The 24,366-nt window shown below is 53.8% G+C and overlaps 1 protein-coding gene across 1 annotated transcript in view; it reads right to left on the bottom strand.

Moving 5' to 3' along the window:
- Positions 1–24,366, bottom strand: part of LOC140721534 (NACHT, LRR and PYD domains-containing protein 3-like) — a 117,827-nt gene that overhangs the window by 73,291 nt on the left and 20,170 nt on the right. The window contains exon 7 of the mRNA XM_073036347.1: positions 17,728–19,506. Within this exon, the coding sequence (XP_072892448.1) occupies positions 17,728–19,506 (1,779 nt within the window). The remainder of the gene's footprint in view (positions 1–17,727; positions 19,507–24,366) is intronic.

Raw genomic sequence — 24,366 nt, 5'->3', positions numbered from 1 at the left:
GGGATGGGGAAGAGAGACCCCACAGGAGAAAGTGGGATGGGGAAGAGAGATCCCACAGGAGGAAGGGGGATGGGGAAGAGAGATCCCACAGGAGGAAGGGGGATGGGGAAGAGAGATCCCACAGGAGGAAGGGGGGATGGGGAAGAGAGAACTCGCAGGGGGAAGGGGGATGGTGTAGAGAGATCGCATAGGAGGAAGGGAGATGGGGAAGAGAGCTCCCACAGGAGGAAGTGGATGGGGAAGAGAGCTCCCACAGGAGGAAGGAGGATGGGGAAGAGAGACCCCACAGGAGGAAGGGGGTTGGGGGAAAAGCGATCCCACTGGAGGAAGGGGGATGGGGAAAAAGAGATCCCACAGGAGGAAGGGGGATGGGGAAGAGAGACCCCACCGGAGGAAGGGGGATGGGGGAAGAGAGATCCACAGGAGGAAGGGGGATGGGGAAGAGAGACCCCACAGGAGTAAGGGGGATGGGGAAGAGAGATCTCACAGGAGGGAGATGGGGAAGGGATGTCCCACAGGAGGATGTGGGAAGGGGAAGAGAGATCCCACAGGACGAAGGGGGGATGGGGAAGAGAGATCCCACAGGAGGAAGGGGAGATAGATAGATAGATAGATACTTTATCCATCCCCATGGGGAAATTCAACATTTTTTTCCAATGTCCCATACACTTGTTGTAGCAAAAACTCATTACATACAATACTTAACTCAATAATAATATGATATGCATCTAAATCACTAACTCAAAAAGCATTAATAATAGCTTTAAAAAAAGTTCTTAAGTCCTGGCAGTTGAATTGTAAAGCCTAATGGCATTGGGGAGTATTGACCTCTTCATCCTGTCTGAGGAGCATTGCATCGACAGTAACCTGTCGCTGAAACTGCTTCTCTGTCTCTGGATGGTGCTATGTAGAGGATGTTCAGGGTTTTCCATAATTGACCGTAGCCTACTCAGCGCCCTTCGCTCAGCTAGCGATGTTAAACTCTCCAGTACTTTGCCCACGACAGAGCCCGCCTTCCTTACCAGCTTACTAAGACATGAGGCGGTCCCTCTTCTTAATGCTTCCTCCCCAACATGCCACCACAAAGAAGAGGGTGCTCTCAACAACTGACCTATAGAACATCTTCAGCAACTCACTGCAGACATTGAATGACGCCAACCTTCTAAGGAAGTACAGTCGACTCTGTGCCTTCCTGCACAAGGCATCTGTGTTGGCAGTCCAGTCTAGCTTCTCGTCTAACTGTACTCCCAGATACTTGTAGGTCTTAACCTGCTCCACACATTCTCCATTAATGATCACTGGCTCCATATGAGGCCTAGATCTCCTAAAGTCCACCACCATCTCCTTGGTCTTGGTGATATTGAGACGCAGGTAGTTTGAGTTGCACCATATCACAAAGTCCTGTATCAGTTTCCTATACTCCTCCTCCTGTCCATTCTGGGGAAGGGAGATGGGGAAGAGAGACCCCACAGGAGGAAGGGGGATGGGGAAGAGAGATCCCAGAGGAGGAAGGGGGATGGGGAAGAGAGATCCCAGCGGAGGAAGGGGGATGGGGAAGAGTGATCCCACAGGACGAAGGGGGGATGGGGAAGAGAGATCCCACAGGAGGAAGGGGGATGGGGAAGAGAGACCCCACAGGAGGAAGGGGGATGGGGGAAAAGCGATCCCACAGGGAGGAAGGGGGATGGGGGAAGAGAGACCACACAGGAGGAAGGGGGATGGGGAAGAGAGACCCCACCGGAGCAAAGGGGATGGGGAAGAGAGACCCCACAGGAGTAAGGGGGATGGGGAAGAGAGATCTCACAGGAGTGAGATGGGGAAGGGATGTCCCACAGGAGGATGTGGGGAAGGGGAAGAGAGAACTCGCAGGGTGAAAGGGGATCGGGAAGAGAGATCCCACAGCAGGAAGGGGGGATGGGGAAGAGAGATCCCTCAGGAGGAAGGGGGATGGGGAAAAGCGATCCCCACAGGAGGAAGGGGATGGGGAAAAGCGATCCACCGGAGGAAGTGGGATGGGGAAGAGAGATGCCACAGGAGGAAGGGGGATGGGGAAGAGAGATCCCACAGGAGGAAGTGGGATGGGGGAAGAGAGATCCCACAGGAGGAAGGGGGATGGGGAAGAGAGACCCCACGGGAGGAAGGGGGATGGGGGAAAAGCGATCCCACCAGAGGAAGGGGGATGGGGAAGAGTGATCCCACCGGAGGAAGGGGGATGGGGAAGAGAGATCCCACAGGAGGAAGGGGGGATGGGGAAGAGAGATCCCACAGGAGGAAGGGGGATGGGGAAGAGAGATCCCACAGGAGGAAGGGGGATGGGGAAGAGAGACCCCACAGGAGGAAGGGGAATGGGGAAAAGTGATCCCACCGCAGGAAGGGGGATGGGGAAGAGAGATCCCACAGGAGGAAGGGGGATGGGGAAGAGAGACCCCACAGGAGGAAGGGGGATGGGGAAAAGCTATCCCACTGGAGGAAGGGGGATGGGGAAGAGAGATCCCACAGGAGGAAGGGGGATGGGGAAGAGAGACCCCACCGGAGGAAAGGGGATGGGGAAGAGAGACCCCACAGGAGTAAGGGGGATGGGGAAGAGAGATCTCACAGGAGGGAGATGGGGAAGGGATGTCCCACAGGAGGAAGGGGGATGGGGAAGAGAGAACCCACAGGAGGAAGGGGGATGGGGAAAAGCAATCCCACCGGAGGAAGGGGGATGGGGAAGAGAGCTCCCACAGGAGGAAGGGGGATGGGGAAGAGAGCTCCCACAGGAGGAAGGGGATGGGGAAAAGCGATCCCACCGGAGGAAGGGGGATGGGGAAGAGATATCCCTCAGGAGGAACGGGATGGGGAAGAGAGCTCCCACAGGAGGAAGGCGGATGGGGAAGAGAGCTCCCACAGGAGGAAGGGGATGGGGAAAAGCGATCCCACCGGAGGAAGGGGGATGGGGAAGAGATATCCCACAGGAGGCAGGGGGATTGGGGAAGAGAGACCTCACAGGATGAAGGGGGATGGGGAAGAGATACAACACAGGAGGAAGGGGGATGGGGAAAAGAAACCCCACAGGAGGAAGGGGGATGGGGAAGAGAGACCCCACAGGAGGAAGGGGGATGGGGAAAAGCGATCCCACCGGAGGAAGGGGGATGGGGAAAAGAGATCCCACAGGAGGAAGGGGGATGGGGAAGAGAGACCCCACAGGAGGAAGGGGGATGGGGAAGAGAGTCCCCACGGGAGGAAGGGGGATGGGGAAAAGCGAGCCCACGGGAGGAAGGGGGATGGGGAAGAGCGACCCCACCGGAGTAAAGGGGATGGGGATGAGAGACCCCACAGGAGTAAGGGGGATGGGGAAGAGAGATCTCACAGGAGTGAGATGGGGGAAAGGATGTCCCACAGGAGGATGTGGCAAGGGGAAGAGAGAACTCGCAGGGTGAAAGGGGATGGGGAAGAGAGATCCCACAACAGGAAGGGGGATGGGGAAGGGAGATCCCTCAGGAGGAAGGGGGATGGGGAAAAGCGATCCCACAGGAGGAAGGGGATGAAAAGCGATCCCACCCGAGGAAGGGGGTTGGGGAAGAGAGATCCCACAGGAGGAAGGGGGATGGGGAAGAGAGATCCCACAGGAGGAAGGGGGATGGGGAAGAGAGATCCCTCAGGAGGAAGGGGGATGGGGAAACGCGATCCCACAGGAGGAAGGGGATGGGGAAAAGCGATCCCACCGGAGGAAGGGGGTTGGGGAAGAGTGATCCCACAGGAGGAAGGGGGATGGGGAAGAGAGATCCCACAGGAGGAAGGGGGATGGGGAAGAGAGATCCCACAGGAGGAAGGGGGGATGGGGAAGAGAGACTCCACAGTAGGAAGGGGGATGGGGAAAAGTGATCCCACCGGAGGAAGGGGGATGGGGAAGAGAGATCCCACAGGAGGAAGGGGGGAAGCGGAAGAGAGACCACACAGGAGGAAGGGGGATGGGGAAAAGCGATCCCACCGGAGGAAGGGGGATGGGGAAGAGAGATCCCACAGGAGGAAGGGGGATGGGGAAGAGAGATCCCACAGGACGACGGGGGATGGGGAAGAGAGATCCCACAGGATGAAGGGGGATGGGGAAGAGAGATCCCACAGGAGGAAGGGGGATGGGGAAGAGAGATCCCACAGGAGGAAGGTGGATGGGGAAGAGAGACCCCACAGGAGGAAGGGGGATGGGGAAAAGCGATCCCACTGGAGGAAGGGGGATGGGGAAGAGAGATCCCACAGGAGGAAGGGGGATGGGGAAGAGAGAGATCCCACAGGAGGAAGGGGGATGGGGAAGAGATACAACACAGGAGGAAGGGGGATGGGGGAAAAGCGATCCCACCGGAGGAAGGGGGATGGGGAAGAGAGACCCCACAGGAGGAAGGTGGATGGGGAAGAGAGACCCCACAGGAGGAAGGGGGATGGGGAAAAGCGATCCCACCGGAGGAAGGGGGATGGGGAAGAGAGATCCCACAGGAGGAAGGGGGATGGGGAAGAGAGACCCCACAGGAGGAAGTGGGATGGGGAAGAGAGACCCCACGGGAGGAAGGGGGATGGGGAAAAGCGAGCCCACGGGAGGAAGGGGGATGGGGAAGAGCGACCCCACCGGAGGAAAGGGGATGGGGATGAGAGACCCCACAGGAGTAAGGGGGATGGGGAAGAGAGATCTCACAGGAGTGAGATGGGGAAATGATGTCCCACAGGAGGATGTGGGAAGGGGAAGAGAGAACTCGCAGGGTGAAAGGGGATGGGGAAGAGAGATCCCACAGCAGGAAGGGGGATGGGGAAGAGAGATCCCACAGGAGGAAGTGGGATGGGAAAGAGAGATCCCACAGGAGGAAGGGGGATGGGGAAGAGAGACCCCACGGGAGGAAGGGGGATGGGGAAAAGCGATCCCACCAGAGGAAGGGGGATGGGGAAGAGTGATCCCACCGGAGGAAGGGGGATGGGGAAGAGAGATCCCACAGGAGGAAGGGGGATGGGGAAGAGAGATCCCACAGGAGGAAGGGGGATGGGGAAGAGAGATCCCACAGGAGGAAGGGGGATGGGGAAGAGAGACCCCACAGGAGGAAGGGGGATGGGGAAAAGTGATCCCACCGCAGGAAGGGGGATGGGGAAGAGAGATCCCACAGGAGGAAGGGGGATGGGGAAGAGACACACCACAGGAGGAAGGGGGATGGGGAAAAAGCTATCCCACTGGAGGAAGGGGGATGGGGAAGAGAGATCCCACAGGAGGAAGGGGGATGGGGAAGAGAGACCCCACCGGAGGAAAGGGGATGGGGAAGAGAGACCCCACAGGAGTAAGGGGGATGGGGAAGAGAGATCTCACAGGAGGGAGATGGGGAAGGGATGTCCCACAGGAGGAAGGGGGATGGGGAAGAGAGAACCCACAGGAGGAAGGGGGATGGGGAAAAGCAATCCCACCGGAGGAAGGGGGATGGGGAAGGGAGCTCCCACAGGAGGAAGGGGGATGGGGAAGAGAGCTCCCACAGGAGGAAGGGGATGGGGAAAAGCGATCCCACCGGAGGAAGGGGGATGGGGAAGAGATATCCCTCAGGAGGAAGGGGGGATGGGGAAGAGAGACCCCACAGGAGGAAGGGGGATGGGGAAAAGCTATCCCACTGGAGGAAGGGGGATGGGGAAGAGAGATCCCACAGGAGGAAGGGGGATGGGGAAGAGAGACCCCACCGGAGGAAAGGGGATGGGGAAGAGAGACCCCACAGGAGTAAGGGGGATGGGGAAGAGAGATCTCACAGGAGGGAGATGGGGAAGGGATGTCCCACAGGAGGAAGGGGGATGGGGAAGAGAGAACCCACAGGAGGAAGGGGGATGGGGAAAAGCAATCCCACCGGAGGAAGGGGGATGGGGAAGAGAGCTCCCACAGGAGGAAGGGGGATGGGGAAGAGAGCTCCCACAGGAGGAAGGGGATGGGGAAAAGCGATCCCACCGGAGGAAGGGGGATGGGGAAGAGATATCCCTCAGGAGGAACGGGATGGGGAAGAGAGCTCCCACAGGAGGAAGGCGGATGGGGAAGAGAGCTCCCACAGGAGGAAGGGGATGGGGAAAAGCGATCCCACCGGAGGAAGGGGGATGGGGAAGAGATATCCCACAGGAGGCAGGGGGATGGGGAAGAGAGACCTCACAGGATGAAGGGGGATGGGGAAGAGATACAACACAGGAGGAAGGGGGATGGGGAAAAGAAACCCCACAGGAGGAAGGGGGATGGGGAAGAGAGACCCCACAGGAGGAAGGGGGATGGGGAAAAGCGATCCCACCGGAGGAAGGGGGATGGGGAAAAGAGATCCCACAGGAGGAAGGGGGATGGGGAAGAGAGACCCCACAGGAGGAAGGGGGATGGGGAAGAGAGTCCCCACGGGAGGAAGGGGGATGGGGAAAAGCGAGCCCACGGGAGGAAGGGGGATGGGGAAGAGCGACCCCACCGGAGTAAAGGGGATGGGGATGAGAGACCCCACAGGAGTAAGGGGGATGGGGAAGAGAGATCTCACAGGAGTGAGATGGGGAAAGGATGTCCCACAGGAGGATGTGGCAAGGGGAAGAGAGAACTCGCAGGGTGAAAGGGGATGGGGAAGAGAGATCCCACAACAGGAAGGGGGATGGGGAAGGGAGATCCCTCAGGAGGAAGGGGGATGGGGAAAAGCGATCCCACAGGAGGAAGGGGATGGGGAAAAGCGATCCCACCCGAGGAAGGGGGTTGGGGAAGAGAGATCCCACAGGAGGAAGGGGGATGGGGAAGAGAGATCCCACAGGAGGAAGGGGGATGGGGAAGAGAGATCCCTCAGGAGGAAGGGGGATGGGGAAACGCGATCCCACAGGAGGAAGGGGATGGGGAAAAGCGATCCCACCGGAGGAAGGGGGTTGGGGAAGAGTGATCCCACAGGAGGAAGGGGGATGGGGAAGAGAGATCCCACAGGAGGAAGGGGGATGGGGAAGAGAGATCCCACAGGAGGAAGGGGGATGGGGAAGAGAGACTCCACAGTAGGAAGGGGGATGGGGAAAAGTGATCCCACCGGAGGAAGGGGGATGGGGAAGAGAGATCCCACAGGAGGAAGGGGGAAGCGGAAGAGAGACCACACAGGAGGAAGGGGGATGGGGAAAAGCGATCCCACCGGAGGAAGGGGGATGGGGAAGAGAGATCCCACAGGAGGAAGGGGGATGGGGAAGAGAGATCCCACAGGACGACGGGGGATGGGGAAGAGAGATCCCACAGGATGAAGGGGGATGGGGAAGAGAGATCCCACAGGAGGAAGGGGGATGGGGAAGAGAGATCCCACAGGAGGAAGGTGGATGGGGAAGAGAGACCCCACAGGAGGAAGGGGGATGGGGAAAAGCGATCCCACTGGAGGAAGGGGGATGGGGAAGAGAGATCCCACAGGAGGAAGGGGGATGGGGAAGAGAGATCCCACAGGAGGAAGGGGGATGGGGAAGAGATACAACACAGGAGGAAGGGGGATGGGGAAAAGCGATCCCACCGGAGGAAGGGGGATGGGGAAGAGAGACCCCACAGGAGGAAGGTGGATGGGGAAGAGAGACCCCACAGGAGGAAGGGGGATGGGGAAAAGCGATCCCACCGGAGGAAGGGGGATGGGGAAGAGAGATCCCACAGGAGGAAGGGGGATGGGGAAGAGAGACCCCACAGGAGGAAGTGGGATGGGGAAGAGAGACCCCACGGGAGGAAGGGGGATGGGGAAAAGCGAGCCCACGGGAGGAAGGGGGATGGGGAAGAGCGACCCCACCGGAGGAAAGGGGATGGGGATGAGAGACCCCACAGGAGTAAGGGGGATGGGGAAGAGAGATCTCACAGGAGTGAGATGGGGAAATGATGTCCCACAGGAGGATGTGGGAAGGGGAAGAGAGAACTCGCAGGGTGAAAGGGGATGGGGAAGAGAGATCCCACAGCAGGAAGGGGGATGGGGAAGAGAGATCCCACAGGAGGAAGTGGGATGGGAAAGAGAGATCCCACAGGAGGAAGGGGGATGGGGAAGAGAGACCCCACGGGAGGAAGGGGGATGGGGAAAAGCGATCCCACCAGAGGAAGGGGGATGGGGAAGAGTGATCCCACCGGAGGAAGGGGGATGGGGAAGAGAGATCCCACAGGAGGAAGGGGGATGGGGAAGAGAGATCCCACAGGAGGAAGGGGGATGGGGAAGAGAGATCCCACAGGAGGAAGGGGGATGGGGAAGAGAGACCCCACAGGAGGAAGGGGGATGGGGAAAAGTGATCCCACCGCAGGAAGGGGGATGGGGAAGAGAGATCCCACAGGAGGAAGGGGGATGGGGAAGAGACACACCACAGGAGGAAGGGGGATGGGGAAAAGCTATCCCACTGGAGGAAGGGGGATGGGGAAGAGAGATCCCACAGGAGGAAGGGGGATGGGGAAGAGAGACCCCACCGGAGGAAAGGGGATGGGGAAGAGAGACCCCACAGGAGTAAGGGGGATGGGGAAGAGAGATCTCACAGGAGGGAGATGGGGAAGGGATGTCCCACAGGAGGAAGGGGGATGGGGAAGAGAGAACCCACAGGAGGAAGGGGGATGGGGAAAAGCAATCCCACCGGAGGAAGGGGGATGGGGAAGGGAGCTCCCACAGGAGGAAGGGGGATGGGGAAGAGAGCTCCCACAGGAGGAAGGGGATGGGGAAAAGCGATCCCACCGGAGGAAGGGGGATGGGGAAGAGATATCCCTCAGGAGGAACGGGATGGGGAAGAGAGCTCCCACAGGAGGAAGGCGGATGGGGAAGAGAGCTCCCACAGGAGGAAGGGGATGGGGAAAAGCGATCCCACCGGAGGAAGGGGGATGGGGAAGAGATATCCCACAGGAGGAAGGGGGATGGGGAAGAGAGACCTCACAGGATGAAGGGGGATGGGGAAGAGATACAACACAGGAGGAAGGGGGATGGGGAAAAGCGATCCCACCGGAGGAAGGGGGATGGGGAAGAGAAACCCCACAGGAGGAAGGGGGATGGGGAAGAGAGACCCCACAGGAGGAAGGGGGATGGGGAAAAGCGATCCCACCGGAGGAAGGGGGATGGGGAAAAGAGATCCCACAGGAGGAAGGGGGATGGGGAAGAGAGACCCCACAGGAGGAAGGGGGATGGGGAAGAGAGTCCCCACGGGAGGAAGGGGGATGGGGAAAAGCGAGCCCACGGGAGGAAGGGGGATGGGGAAGAGCGACCCCACCGGAGTAAAGGGGATGGGGATGAGAGACCCCACAGGAGTAAGGGGGATGGGGAAGAGAGATCTCACAGGAGTGAGATGGGGAAAGGATGTCCCACAGGAGGATGTGGCAAGGGGAAGAGAGAACTCGCAGGGTGAAAGGGGATGGGGAAGAGAGATCCCACAACAGGAAGGGGGATGGGGAAGGGAGATCCCTCAGGAGGAAGGGGGATGGGGAAAAGCGATCCCACAGGAGGAAGGGGATGGGGAAAAGCGATCCCACCCGAGGAAGGGGGTTGGGGAAGAGAGATCCCACAGGAGGAAGGGGGATGGGGAAGAGAGATCCCACAGGAGGAAGGGGGATGGGGAAGAGAGATCCCTCAGGAGGAAGGGGGATGGGGAAAAGCGATCCCACAGGAGGAAGGGGATGGGGAAAAGCGATCCCACCGGAGGAAGGGGGTTGGGGAAGAGTGATCCCACAGGAGGAAGGGGGATGGGGAAGAGAGATCCCACAGGAGGAAGGGGGATGGGGAAGAGAGATCCCACAGGAGGTAGGGGGATGGGGAAGAGAGACTCCACAGTAGGAAGGGGGATGGGGAAAAGTGATCCCACCGGATGAAGGGGGATGGGGAAGAGAGATCCCACAGGAGGAAGGGGGGAAGCGGAAGAGAGACCACACAGGAGGAAGGGGGATGGGGAAAAGCGATCCCACCGGAGGAAGGGGGATGGGGAAGAGAGATCCCACAGGAGGAAGGGGGATGGGGAAGAGAGATCCCACAGGACGACGGGGGATGGGGAAGAGAGATCCCACAGGATGAAGGGGGATGGGGAAGAGAGATCCCACAGGAGGAAGGGGGATGGGGAAGAGAGATCCCACAGGAGGAAGGTGGATGGGGAAGAGAGACCCCACAGGAGGAAGGGGGATGGGGAAAAGCGATCCCACTGGAGGAAGGGTGATGGGGAAGAGAGATCCCACTGGAGGAAGGGGGATGGGGAAGAGAGATCCCACAGGAGGAAGTGGAATGGGGAAGAGAGACCCCACAGGAGGAAGGGGGATGGGGAAGAGTGACCCCACCGGAGCAAAGGGGATGGGGAAGAGAGTCCCCACAGTAGTAAGGGGGATGGGGAAGAGAGATCTCACAGGAGTGAGATGGGGAAGGGATGTCCCACAGGAGGATGTGGGAAGGGGAAGAGAGAACTCGCAGGGTAAAAGGGGATGGGGAAGAGAGATCCCACAGCAGGAAGGGGGATGGGGAAGAGAGACCCCACAGGAGGAAGGGGGATGGGGAAAACCGATCCCACAGGAGGAAGGGGATGGGGAAAAGCGATCCCATCGGAGGAAGGGGGATGGGGAAGAGAGATCCCACAGGAGGAAGGGGGATGGGGAAGAGAGATCCCACAGGAGGAAGTGGGATGGGGAAGAGAGATCCCACAGGAGGAAGGGGGATGGGGATGAGAGACCCCACGGGAGGAAGGGGGATGGGGAAAAGCGATCCCACCAGAGGAAGGGGGATGGGGAAGAGTGATCCCACCGGAGGAAGGGGGATGGGGAAGAGAGATCCCACAGGAGGAAGGGGGATGGGGAAGAGAGATCCCACAGGAGGAAGGGGGATGGGGAAAAGTGATCCCACAGGAGGAAGGGGGATGGGGAAGAGAGACCCCACAGGAGGAAGGGGGATGGGGAAAAGTGATCCCACCGCAGGAAGGGAGATGGGGAAGAGAGATCCCACAGGAGGAAGGTGGATGGGGAAGAGAGACCCTACAGGAGGAAGGGGGATGGGGAAAAGCTATCCCACTGGAGGAAGGGGGATGGGGAAGAGAGATCCCACAGGAGGAAGGGGGATGGGGAATAGAGACCCCACCGGAGGAAAGGGGATGGGGAAGAGAGACCCCACAGGAGTAAGGGGGATGGGGAAGAGAGATCTCACAGGAGGGAGATGGGGAAGGGATGTCCCACAGGAGGAAGGGGGATGGGGAAGAGAGACCCCACAGGAGGAAGGGGGATGGGGAAGAGGTATCCCACAGGAGGAAGGGGATGGGGAAGAGAGCTCCCACAGGAGGAAGGGGGATGGGGAAGAGAGCTCCCACAGGAGGAAGGGGATGGAGAAAAGCGATCCCACCGGAGGAAGGGGGATGGGGAAGAGATATCCCACAGGAGGAAGGGGGATGGGGAAGAGAGACCTCACAGGATGAAGGGGGATGGGGAAGAGATACAACACAGGAGGAAGGGGGATGGGGAAAAGCGATCCCACCGGAGGAAGGCGGATGGGGAAGAGAGATCCCACAGGAGGAAGGGGGATGGGGAAGAGAGACCCCACAGGAGGAAGTGGGATGGGGAAGAGAGACCCCACGGGAGGAAGGGGGATGGGGAAAAGCGAGCCCACGGGAGGAAGGGGGATGGGGAAGAGCGACCCCACCGGAGGAAAGGGGATGGGGATGAGAGACCCCACAGGAGTAAGGGGGATGGGGAAGAGAGATCTCACAGGAGTGAGATGGGGAAATGATGTCCCACAGGAGGATGTGGGAAGGGGAAGAGAGAACTCGCAGGGTGAAAGGGGATGGGGAAGAGAGATCCCACAGCAGGAAGGGGGATGGGGAAGAGAGATCCCACAGGAGGATGTGGGAAGGGGAAGAGAGAACTCGCAGGGTGAAAGGGGATGGGGAAGAGAGATCCCACAGGAGGAAGGGGGAAGCGGAAGAGAGACCACACAGGAGGAAGGGGGATGGGGAAGAGAGATCCCACAGGAGGAAGGGGGATGGGGAAGAGAGATCCCACAGGACGAAGGGGGATGGGGAAGAGAGATCCCACAGGACGAAGGGGGATGGGGAAGAGAGATCCCACAGGAGGAAGGGGGATGGGGAAGAGAGACCCCACAGGAGGAAGTGGGATGGGGAAAAGCGATCCCACTGGAGGAAGGGGGATGGGGAAGAGAGATCCCACAGGAGGAAGGGGGATGGGGAAGAGAGACCCCACAGGAGGAAGGGGGATGGGGAAGAGAGACCCCACCGGAGCAAAGGGGATGGGGAAGAGAGATCCCACTGGAGGAAGGGGGATGGGGAAGAGATGATCTCACAGGAGTGAGATGGGGAAGGGATGTCCCACAGGAGGATGTGGGAAGGGGAAGAGAGAACTCGCAGGGTAAAAGGGGATGGGGAAGAGAGATCCCACAGCAGGAAGGGGGATGGGGAAGAGAGACCCCACAGGAGGAAGGGGGATGGGGAAAAGCGATCCCACCGGAGGAAGGGGGATGGGGAAGAGAGATCCCACAGGAGGAAGGGGGATGGGGAAGAGAGACCCCACGGGAGGAAGGGGGATGGGGAAAAGCGATCCCACCAGAGGAAGGGGGATGGGGAAGAGTGATCCCACCGGAGGAAGGGGGATGGGGAAGAGAGATCCCACAGGAGGAAGGGGGATGGGGAAGAGAGATCCCACAGGAGGAAGGGGGATGGGGAAGAGAGATCCCACAGGAGGAAGGGGGATGGGGAAAAGCGATCCCACCGCAGGAAGGGGGATGGGGAAGAGAGACCCCACAGGAGGAAGGGGGATGGGGAAGAGTGACCCCACAGGAGGAAGGGGGATGGGGAAGAGTGACCCCACAGGAGGAAGGGGTTGCGGAAGAGAGAACTCGCAGGGGGGAAGGGGGATGGGGTAGAGAGATCGCATAGGAGGAAGCGTGATGGGGAAGGGAGATCCCACAGGAGGAAGGGGGATGGGGAAGAGAGATCCCACAGGTGGAAGGGGATGGGGAAAAGCGATCCCACCGGAGGAAGGGGGATGGGGAAGAGAGATCCCACCGGAGGAAGGGGGATGGGGAAGAGAGATCCCACAGGAGGAAGGGGTATGGGGAAGAGAGATCCCACAGGAGGAAGGGGGATGGGGAAGAGAGATCCCACAGGAGGAAGGGGGATGGGGAAAAGCGATCCCACTGGAGGAAGGGGGATGGGAAAGAGAGATACCACAGGAGGAAGGGGGATGGGGAAGAGAGACCCCACCGGTGGAAAGGGGATGGGGAAGAGAGATCTCACAGGAGGGAGATGGGGAAGGGATGTCCCACAGGAGGATGTGGGAAGGGGAATAGAGAACTCGCAGGGTGAAAGGGGATGGGGAAGAGAGATCCCACAGCAGGAAGGGGGATGGGGAAGGGAGATCCCACAGAAGGAAGTGGGATGGGGAAGAGGGATCCCACGGCAGGAAGGGGGATGGGGATGAGAGATCCCACAGAAGGAAGCGGGATGGGGAAGAGAGATCCAACAGGAGGAAGGGGGATGGGGAATAGAGATCCAACAGAAGGAAGGGGGATGGGGGATAGAGATCCCACACGAGGAAGGGGGATGCTGAGGAGAGATCCAACAGCAGGAAGGTGGAGTGGGAACAGAGAGCCCAGAGGATGAAAGGGGGATGGAAAAGTGAGATCTCACAGGTGGATTGCTACCCATGCCACGTGCTAGTGAGGCTAGAAATAGGAAGATAATGCAGCTAAATACGTGGCTGAGGGGATGGTGCATGAGGGACGGGTTCATGTTTCTGGACAATTGGGCTTTCTTCCAGGGGAGGTGGGACCAGTTTGAATTGGGCAGTTTGCACCTGAACTGGAGGGGACTAACATCCTTGCCGGTAGGTTAGCAAGTTCTGCTCCGGGGGTTTTAAACAAGGTTGCAGGGGGAGGGGGCAGAGTGTTAGAGCAGATAGTGAGCTGGAGGAGGATAAGGGTCATGCGAGGACTGCCTGTATAGACAGATATCAATGGTTTGTACGTGATAGAAATGTTCTCAGGTGCATCTATTTCAATGCAAGGAGTATTGTAGGTAAGACAGATGAGTTTAGTGCGTGGATTGGCACGATAATGATATCGACATTATTGCTATTCGTAAGACTTGGTTTGCAGGAGGGGCAGGACTGGGTTCTGGGTTTCCGTTGTTTCAGAGGTGATAGGGCGGAGGGATGAAAGGGGGAGAAGTGGCATTACCAGTCAGGGAGAATATCACAGCTGTGCGTAGATGGGACAGCCCGGAGGACTCGTCTACAGAGGCCATATGGGTGGAGCTGAGGAACGGGAAAGGTGCGACCACACGAATAGGGTTGTATTATAGACCGCCCAATAGGCAGAGAGAATTGGAGGAGCAAATCTGTAGAGAGATAGCAGACCAAAGTAAGAAACAGAAAGTTGTAATCGTAGGGGATTTTAACTTTCCACATATTGACGGGGACGCCCACTCTGAGAAAGGGTTAGATGGCGTGGAGTTTGTCAAATGTGTTCAGTAAAGTTTTCTAAATCAATATATTGAGGTACCAACGAGAGAGGGTGCAGTACCTGATCCCCTATTAGGGAACCAGACAGGTCAGGTGACAGAAGTATATGTAGCTGAACATTTTGGGTCCAGTGACCATAATGTCATTAGTTTCAAGATAATTATGGATAAGGATAGGACTCATCCACCAGTTAAGGTTCTGAATTGGAGAACGACCGATTTTGTGGAAAAGAGGGAGGATATGGGAAGTGTGGATTGGGTTAAGTTGTTTTCTGGCAGGGATGTGTTTAGTAAGTGGAACACCTTCAAGGGTGAAATTTTGAGAGTGCAGAGTTTGCATGTTCCTGCCAGGATTAAAGGCAAAGTTAACAGGCATAGGGAACCTTGGTTTACAAGTGATATTGGTGATCTGGTTAAGTAGGTGTTTAGCAGGTATAGGCAACAAGGAAGAAATGAGGTACTTGAAGAGTATAGAAAATGTAAGCGAATACTAAAGAAGGAAATCAGGAAGGCAAAAAGAAGACATGAGGTTGCTTTGGCAGATAATGTGAAGGTAAACCCAAAGGGTTTCTACAAGTATATTGAGAGTAAAAGGATAGTAAAGGACAAAATTGGTCCCCTAGAAGATCAGAGTGGTCGTCTATGTGTGGAGCCTCACGAGATGGGGGAGATCTTAAACAGTTTTTTTGCGTCAGTGTTTACTCAGGAAACTGGCATAGCGGATATGGAATTAAGGCAAACAAACAGTAGTGTCATGGAACATATAGAGATTAAAGAGGAGGTGTTGCTTGCTGCCTTACAGTGAATACAGGTAGATAAATCCCCCGGGCCTGACATGATTTTTTCTCGGACCTTGAGAGAGACTAGTGTAGAAATTGCAGGGGCCCTGGCAGAAATATTTAAAATGTCCTCAGCCACGGGTGCGGTGCCGGAGGATTGGAGGGTAGTTCATGTAGTTCCGTTGTTTGAAAAAGGCTCCAAAAGTACACCAGGTAATTACAGGCCAGTGAGCCTGACATCAGTAGTAGGTAAATTATCAGAAGGTGTTCTGAGAGATCGGATATACAAGGATTTGGACAACCAAGGGCTGATTAAAGATAGTCAACATGTCTTTGTGTGTGGTAGATCATGTTTAATGAAGCTTGTAGTGTTTTTCGAGGAGGTTACCAAGAATGCATATGAAGGAAAGGCTGTGGATGTTGTCTGCATGAACTTTAGTAAGGCCTTTGACAAGGTCCCACGTAAGAGGTTAGTTCAGAAAGTTCAGACACTAGGTATCCATGGAGAGGTTGTAAACTGGATTCGAATTGGCTGTGTGGGAGAAGACAGAGAGTGGTAGTGGATGATTGCTTCTCAGACGGAGGCCTGTGACTAGTGGTATGCCTCAGGGATCTGTGCTGTGACCATTGTTGTTTGTTGTCTATATCAATGATCTAGACGATAATGTGATAAATTGGATCAGCAGGTTTGTGGATGACACTAAGATAGAGGCGTTGTGGACAGCGAGGATGGCTTTCAAAGCTTGCAGAGGGATCTGGACCAACTGGAAAAATGGGCCAGGAAATGGCAGATGGAATTTAATGCAGACAAGTGTGAGGTGTTCCATTTTGGAAGGACAAATCAAGGTACGACATACACAATAACGGTAGGGCACTGAAGAGTGTGGAGAAATAGAGGGATCTGGGGGTTCAGATACATAAGTCCCTGAAAGTGGCGTCACAGGTGGACAGGGTTGTAAAAAAGGCTTTTGGCATCCTGGCATTCATAAATCAAAGTACTGAGTATAGGAGTTGGAATATTATGGTGAGGTTGTATAAGGCATTGGTGAGGCCAAATTTGGAGTATTGTGTGCAGCTCTGATCACCGAACTGTAGGAAGGATATCAGTAAGTTTGAAAAAGTGCAGAGAAGACTTACTAGGATGTTGCTGGGTGTGCAGGAGTTGAGTTACAAGGAAAGATTGAACAGGTTAGGACTTTATTCCTTGGAGCGTAGAAGAATGAGGGGAGATTTGATAGAGGTTTACAAAATTATGAGGGTATAGACAGGGTAAATGCGAATAGGCATAGATTAGGAGAGATACAAATAAGAAGACATGGCTTCAGTGTGAAAGGGGAAAGGTTTAGGGGGAGCATTAGGAGGAACTTCTTCACTCAGAGGGTGGTGAGAGTGTGGAACGAGCTGCCATCTGATTTGGAAAATATGGACACTCTTAAGCTTTAAGAATAAATTGGATAGATACATGGATGGGAGAGGACTGGAGGGTTATGGACTGGGTGCAGGTCAATGGGACTAGCGGAATAAGGTTTTGGTACAGACTAGAAGGACTGAATGGCTTGTTTTCTGTGCTGTAGTGGTCTATGATTTTATGATTCTATGGGGAGGAGAGTTCCCACAGGCGAAATGGGGATGGGAAAGAGAGATCACAAAGGAGGAAGGGGATGGGGAAGTGAGATCCCACAGGAGGAGGAGGGATGGGGAAGAGAGAACCCAAAGGAGGAAGGGATCACACAGGAGGAAGGGGATGGGGAAGAGAGATCCCACACGGGGAAGGGGGATGGGGAAGAGAGATTCCACAGGATGAAAGGGGGATGGGGAGAAGAGATCTTACAGGAAGGCGGGGGGGTGTCTGGGTTGTGTGGAAAAGACATCCCACAGGAGGATGAGGAAAGAGTAATAGAGAGCCTACAGGAGGAATGGGGGTGTGTGCAAGATTCCAAAGAATGGAAGGGGGATTGGGATGAGAGGTCCCACGGGAGGATTCCAAGGGTAAATGATAATCCTACAAGACGAGAGGATGCAGAAATTTTTTGTATGTGTGTGTTGGGTCTGAACAGAGCCCCAGAGGAGATGCGCCCTCGCTCTTTGCGTATCTGGAAGTGAGCAAAGTCACGCATGGGGAAGGGCAGGGGAGGACAATCTCACAATGGTATTTCTTTCCTTCTCACTGGGACAGTCTGCTGACAGTCTCTTGTCCCTCACCGGGAAGTGGGTGTGAATCTCTGACCCACCTGCTGCAGTCAGTGTCGGTCTGGGTGTCAGTAACAGTGAGAAGGAACATTGTCAATGGACGGGTCACAGGCAGCGAGAAACACGGCCATTCCTGTGATTTTTCTACCATTAAACCAATGGTCGTTGTTCACTGATCTGATGAAGTCTCCAACATCCCTTCACAAGGAACCAAAGAACCCTCCAGTCCTTGGGGAATTACTGACCGATCCCCTGGGCATTTGTCATAATTCTTCACAATCTGATTTACTACAAATTTACCGAAATTCCTTTCCATTGAAACAACACAATGGAACAGTTTCACAGTTCAGAGTGAGAGATAAATCAAGTTTCCTCAACTCCTGGCACTTGTGCAGCCCGGGTCCCAGCCGTTGGATTCCTTCACACTGAATGTGGCAGTTCTCCAGGTCAAGGTATTTTATTGTATCACAGAGTCCGATCACATGAGACAGGACCGCGCAGTCAATCGGGGTCAGTGTCATTCCACTGAATGAAAGTGTTTCCACAGATCCCAGTGTGGCCTGAGCCTGGCCACGATTCTGAGACTCAAACAGGTAGTGCAATGTGTTCAGGAGGCTCCTTTTACCAGCTTCATTCCTCGTGTTTCCACTCTGGCGTATAACCTCCTCCTTCACCCAGTCAATCACCCGGCAGGTTGTTTGATGAGGAAATGGACCCAGAAACTCCTCCAGGCCCCGAGCTGTCATTGGGGAGGAGAGACCAGCAACAAAACGGAGAAATACCTCAAATCGCCCATCTGTCGTGTTGTGGGCTTTAGTGAGGAACTTCAGGATATCCCTGGGATGTGGATTCAGGAATTGTGCGACTGCAGCTACAAACTCTTGGATGGTGAGGTGTGGGAATGTGTACACCACACTCTGGGCAGAATCCTCTCTCTCCAAAAGCTCCATCAGGAATCCGGACAGGAACTGGGAAGGCTGCAGATTGTAGTTGATCAAATCTCCATGTGTAAACACAATCTTCTTCTCAGACACTCCTCTGTAGGCCATCTGACCAACCCTGAGTAACACATCACGGGGGCTCTCAATCTCACGGCCGTGGTTTTTCAAGATGTTGTAAATATAGTAGGAGTACAGTTGGGTGATGGTTTTGGGAACTCGCTGTGGGTCCCTGACTCTTTGTGTGAAGAAGGGGCCCAGTGCCAGAGTGAGGATCCAGCAGTAGGAGGGGTTGTAGGTCATGGTGTACAGGATCTCGTTCTCCTTCACGTGTTTGAAAACAGCTTCTGCCACCGTCCGATCTTCAAAATACTTGATGAAATATTCCTTCCGTTCTTCACCAACAAATCCCAGGATTTCAGCCCAGACACTGATGTCTGCCTTTTCCAATAAATGTAACGCAGTGGGACGGGTTGTCACCAGGACTGAACACCCTGGGAGCAGCTTGCCCTGGATTAAACTGTACACAATGTCAGACACGTTGCACTTGAATTCAGGATCTGTGTACTGTGATTCTGTGTCTCTCCGACCATCAACAAAGTTAATTTTGTCCTTGAATTCATCCAATCCGTCAAATATGAACAGCAGTCCCTCTGTGTGTTTCCAGACCTTTCCCAGAATATTCCCAAAGTAAGGATACTGATGCAGAATCAGTTCTTTCAGGTTTATTCTGCAGTTAATGGAGTTTAAATCCCGGAATTTGAAACTGAAGACAAACTGGAATTGTTGGTATATCTTCCCCGTGGCCCAGTCATAAACAATCTTTTGTACCATTGTTGTTTTCCCAATCCCTGGGACTCCGGCCACTGCTGCAGACATCCCGGATTTGTTTCTAAAGACAGATCTTTTCAATTTTTGAACAAAGCTCTTCTTGAATAACTGATCAGTCCGGATTTTTTCCAGCTTACCACGGAGATCTTTTTCTCTCCACTCCTCGTGGTCTCTGCCTCTTGCCAGCAGCTCATGTTCCACCAGTCTCCGATCTCGAACAGTAGAAATGACCGTGAGCTCAGCGTATCGATCAACCAGCTGGAAAACCTTCACCTTCTCCCTCATCAGGATCGTGTTCACTCTCAGTGTTTCAGTCTGTGTCCGCAGAGTCTCCATGTGTTTCCTTCGAACATCTTATGACGGACAGAAATAGGTTGTCAATGCCTGATCTGATGAACATGGAGCTCACGACATATTTTCTTTAATAAAAAAATACTTGTTAAAGACACTGTTTGGGTGAAATCGGGTGATCAGAGATAATTGTGTCTGAAAGTGAACGACGGCCCAAAAACTTTTCTGATCTTATTCAGATTCGCTGTTAAAGGCTCCACTCTCCCCTCTGTTGGTAGTTTGCAGATTCCCCGGTGTTCCAGCGAGCACCAAGTGCACACGTGATTCTGGAGAGGAGAGTGTTGCGTGGAGCGGGTGGTTTCACTGCTTTCACTGCTCAGCTTCTGCTGAACTGTGCAACCCTGCAGAGGGTAACAGTGGGGGGTGAGGGGGGCATTTACTTGCTCTACTGACTTTTACATTTCTCACAATGGATCCCATGTTCTTGACACTCCTTTAGGATGAAGCTGTCAGTACTGAGCCACAGAAAAGGAACAGAATTTCAGTTTCCTTTTCCAGGCTGAGCCAGTCACGATGTAACATACCCTGCACTGGTCTACAGTCTCTGATTCTCCGAGGAGCTGGTCCATGAACTCAGGCAATTCCCCGATGATGTGCGGAAGAGCAGGAAGCTGAAGAGGATGGCAGCGGGAATAGGGAACTCTAAAGTCAGGAGGGCAGGTAGGCGATTCTGTGGACACTGATGGTACTTTGCCTCTCAGGTGCCATTGTCCGAAATGTTTCTGGACGCGTTCACAATATCCTGAGAAGGGAGGTTGAGCAGTCAGAAGTCGTGGCAAACATTGGTAACAACGACATAGGAAAAGCAAAGGGAGGAGATCTGGAAAACCGAACACAGGGGGTTAGGAAAAAAGCTGAGGAGCAGGACCTCAAAAGTAGTGATCCCAGGATTGCTGCCTGTGCCACCCGACAGTGGCAATAGGAATAGAATGAGGTGGCAGAGAAATGTGTGGCGGAGCATTTGGAGCAGGGGGCAGGAATTCAGATTTCTGGATATTTGGGACCACTTCCGGGGTAGGTAGGACCTGTACAAAAGGCACGGGTTGCACGTGAATCCGATGAGGACCAATATTCTTGCGGGCAGATTTACTGGAGCTGTTGGGAGTGTTTTGGCTGGGGGACTGGAACTAGGACGATGAGGACCAATATTCTTGCGGGCAGATTTACTGGAGCTGTTGGGAGTGTTTTGGCCGGGGGACTGGAACTAGGACGATGAGGACCAATATTCTTGCGGGCAGATTTACTGGAGCTGTTGGGAGTGTTTTGGCCGGGGGACTGGAACTAGGACGATGAGGACCAATATTCTTCCGGGCAGATTTACTGGAGCTGTTGGGAGTGTTTTGGCCGGGGGACTGGAACTAGGACGATGAGGACCAATATTCTTCCGGGCAGATTTACTGGAGCTGTTGGGAGTGTTTTGGCCGGGGGACTGGAACTAGGATGATGAGGACCAATATTCTTCCGGGCAGATTTACTGGAGCTGTTGGGAGTGTTTTGGCCGGGGGACTGGAACTAGGACGATGAGGACCAATATTCTTGCGGGCAGATTTACTGGAGCTGTTGGGAGTGTTTTGGCCGGGGGACTGGAACTAGGACGATGAGGACCAATATTCTTCCGGGCAGATTTACTGGAGCTGTTGGGAGTGTTTTGGCCGGGGGACTGGAACTAGGACGATGAGGACCAATATTCTTGCGGGCAGATTTACTGGAGCTGGTGGGAGTGTTTTGGCCGGGGGACTGGAACTAGGACGATGGGGACCAATATTCTTGCGGGCAGATTTACTGGAGCTGTTGGGAGTGTTTTGGCCGGGGGACTGGAACTAGGACGATGAGGACCAATATTCTTGCGGGCAGATTTAGTGGAGCTGTTGGGAGTGTTTTGGCCGGGGGACTGGAACTAGGACGATGAGGACCAATATTCTTGCGGGCAGATTTACTGGAGCTGTTGGGAGTGTTTTGGCCGGGGGACTGGAACTAGGACGATAGAGCTGTGGATGAACCAGCAGTTTTACAAGTAGATGATGGGTTTAACATGAATGTAAGGAAGGACAAGCCAATGACTGGGTTCAAATACAGACAGAGCAAACTGTTCAATTGTACCACATCCACAACATTCAAAAGGGGGCAGATGCAGGACTAAACGCATTGTATTTAAATGCACGCAACATTCAGAATAAGGTGGACGAACTTTTGGCGCAATTAGAGATTGGTCAGTATGATGTTGTCGGCATCACTGAGTCGTGGCTGAACGAAGACCATAGCTGGGAGCTTAACGTTAAAAGATTTACGTCTTATGGAAAGGACAGGCAGGAAGGCATAGGCATTGGTGATGTGGCTGTGCTGGTTCGAGGTGGAATCACATCTGTATAAAGAGGTGACATAGGGTTAGAGAATGTTGAAGCTTTGTGGGTGGAGATAGGAAACTGTAAGAGTTAAAAAAAAAACTTCATAGGAATCCTATATTGGCCTGAAAATAGCGAATGTGTGGGGTTGAGATTGCAAAGGGAGTTGGAAAAGGCGTGTGTTAAAGCCAATGACACAGTTGTAATAAAGGACTTCAATGTGCACGGGGAATAAGAAAATCAAACAAATGTCTGGAATCAGATCGCAAGAGAGGGAATTTATTGAATTCCCACGAGATAGCGTTTTAGAGCAGCTTGTGCTTGAGAGGACTCAGTGAAAGGCTATCTTTGAATGGGTGTTGTGTAATAGCCCTGATCTTACGAGGGAGCTTAATGTAAAAGAGCGATAAAGAGGTAGTGATCATAATATGAGTGAATTTATAATACAGTTTGAGAAGGAGAAGCATAATTTACAGTATCAGTATCGCAATGGAATAAAGCGAATTACAGAGGCACGAGAGAGAAGCTTTCCCAGGTAGATTGGAGAAGGATACTAGCGGAGATGGCTGAAGCTTCTGGGAATAGGTCTCAAGTTGCAGGATGGATACGGCCCACGGAGGAAGAAGTTCTCAAGTGACACGTGTAGGCAACCATGGTTGGCAAAGGAAGTTAAGGATTGCATAAAAGCTGAGGAAAGGGCATACAACAATAGTCAACTAAAAAAGCGATAAGAAGGGAAAAGATGAAATATGAGGGCAGAAAAGCCAATAATATAAAGCAGGATAATAAACACTTTTCTTTCAGTTATATAAAGATTAAAAGGGAGGTGAGAGTCCATGCTGGAACACTGGATAATGTGCACTCTGCATATATCTTCACTGTTCCAGACACTAGCAGTCTGCGAGTGACAGGCAGTAGGAGTGAGTGCCATTGCTATTACAAAAGAAAAACATCTTGGCATACTGAAAGCTCTTAAGGTGCAAAGTCACCTGGGCGAGATGGACTGCATCCCAGAGATCTGAGAGAGGTTGCTGAAGGGATGACGGATGGATTGATCATGATCTTTGAAGAATCACTTTATTCTGGCATGGTCCCGGAGGACTGGAAGATTGCAATTGTCACTCTAGTCTTTAAGAAGGGAGGAAGGCAAAAGAAGGAAAATTATAGGCCAGTTAGCCAAACCTCAGTGACTGGGAAAGAGTTGGAGTCTCTTATTAAGGTTGAGGTTTCGAGGTACTTGAGACTAATGACAATATAAGTTAGCAATGGTTCTGTTAGATTTCACGGTGGAAGTAAGAAGCAGGGTGGACAAAGGAGTCAGTGGATGCCATTTACCTGGATTTTCAGAAGGCATTTGATAAGCTGCCGCACATGAGTCTCCTTAACCAGATAAAAATTTATGGCGTCACAGGAAAGATACTGGCAGCGAGTGGGAATAAAAAGAGCCTTTTCTGGTTGGCTGCCAGTGACTGGTGGTGTTCCGCAGGGATCAGTATTGGGACCGCTGACTTTCAGATTTCTTGTCAGTGATTTAGATGATGGAAGGAATGTATTTGTGGCAAAGTTTGCGGATGATACGAAGATAGGTGGAGGGGTCGGTAGTGCGATTGCAACAGGACTGAGACAAATTGGAAAAATGGGCAAAAAGGTGGCAGATTGGATACAGTGTTGGAAATGTATGATAATGCATTTTGGTGAAAGGAGCCGACTATTATCTAAATGGGCAGAAGGTCCAAGAATCAGAGCTGCAGAGCGACTTCAGAGGGACCTTGGAGCCTCGAGCAAAACTCACAGAAGATTAATTTAAAGGTCGAGTCTGTGGTAAAGGCAGCAAAAAAGAGAATCGAATATAAATGCTGAGCCTTTACAAGACTGTAGTCAGGCTGCACTACAGGAGTGTTGTCAACAGCTTTGCCTCTGAAAAGATGTGTGGTCATTAGAGAGAGTCCCAAGGAGATTCCAGATGATGATTCCGGGAATGAAGGGGGTAACATATGAGGTGTGATTTGTCAACTTTGGGCCTGTACTCACTGGAATTTTAAGGAATGCAAGGGAATCTCTTTTAAACCTGCAGAATGTTGAAAGGACCAGATAGGGTGGATGTGGAAAGGATGTTTCCTCTGGTAGGTGCATCCAGAACTAGGGGCCAGAGCCTCAAAATTGAGGGGCGATCCTTTACAACAGGTAAGGAGGATTCTTTGAGCCAGAGAGTAATGACTGTCTGTAAGGCTCTGCCTCAGACTACAGTGGAGGCCGAGTCCATGGGTGTAATGAAGGCAGAAGTTCCTGATCGGTCAGGGCATCAAAGGATATGGCGAAAAGGTGTTGAGTGGAATCGGGGAATCAGCCATGATGGAATGGCGGAGCAGACTGATGGGCTGAATGGCCTAATTCTGCTTCCATGTCATGTTCTTATGGAGGAATAACAACAAATCTCGGCTCCACTTTGGATCGGAGGTGTGAGATTTCCCTTGCTGGAGTTGGATGTTCCAATTGGAATAGTTTGGCTTCAGTTTTGTC

The sequence above is a fragment of the Hemitrygon akajei genome, unplaced genomic scaffold, assembly GCF_048418815.1.
Source record: "Hemitrygon akajei unplaced genomic scaffold, sHemAka1.3 Scf000057, whole genome shotgun sequence".
NCBI lineage: Eukaryota > Metazoa > Chordata > Chondrichthyes > Myliobatiformes > Dasyatidae > Hemitrygon > Hemitrygon akajei.
This window is presented reverse-complemented; position numbering and strand designations above follow the sequence as displayed.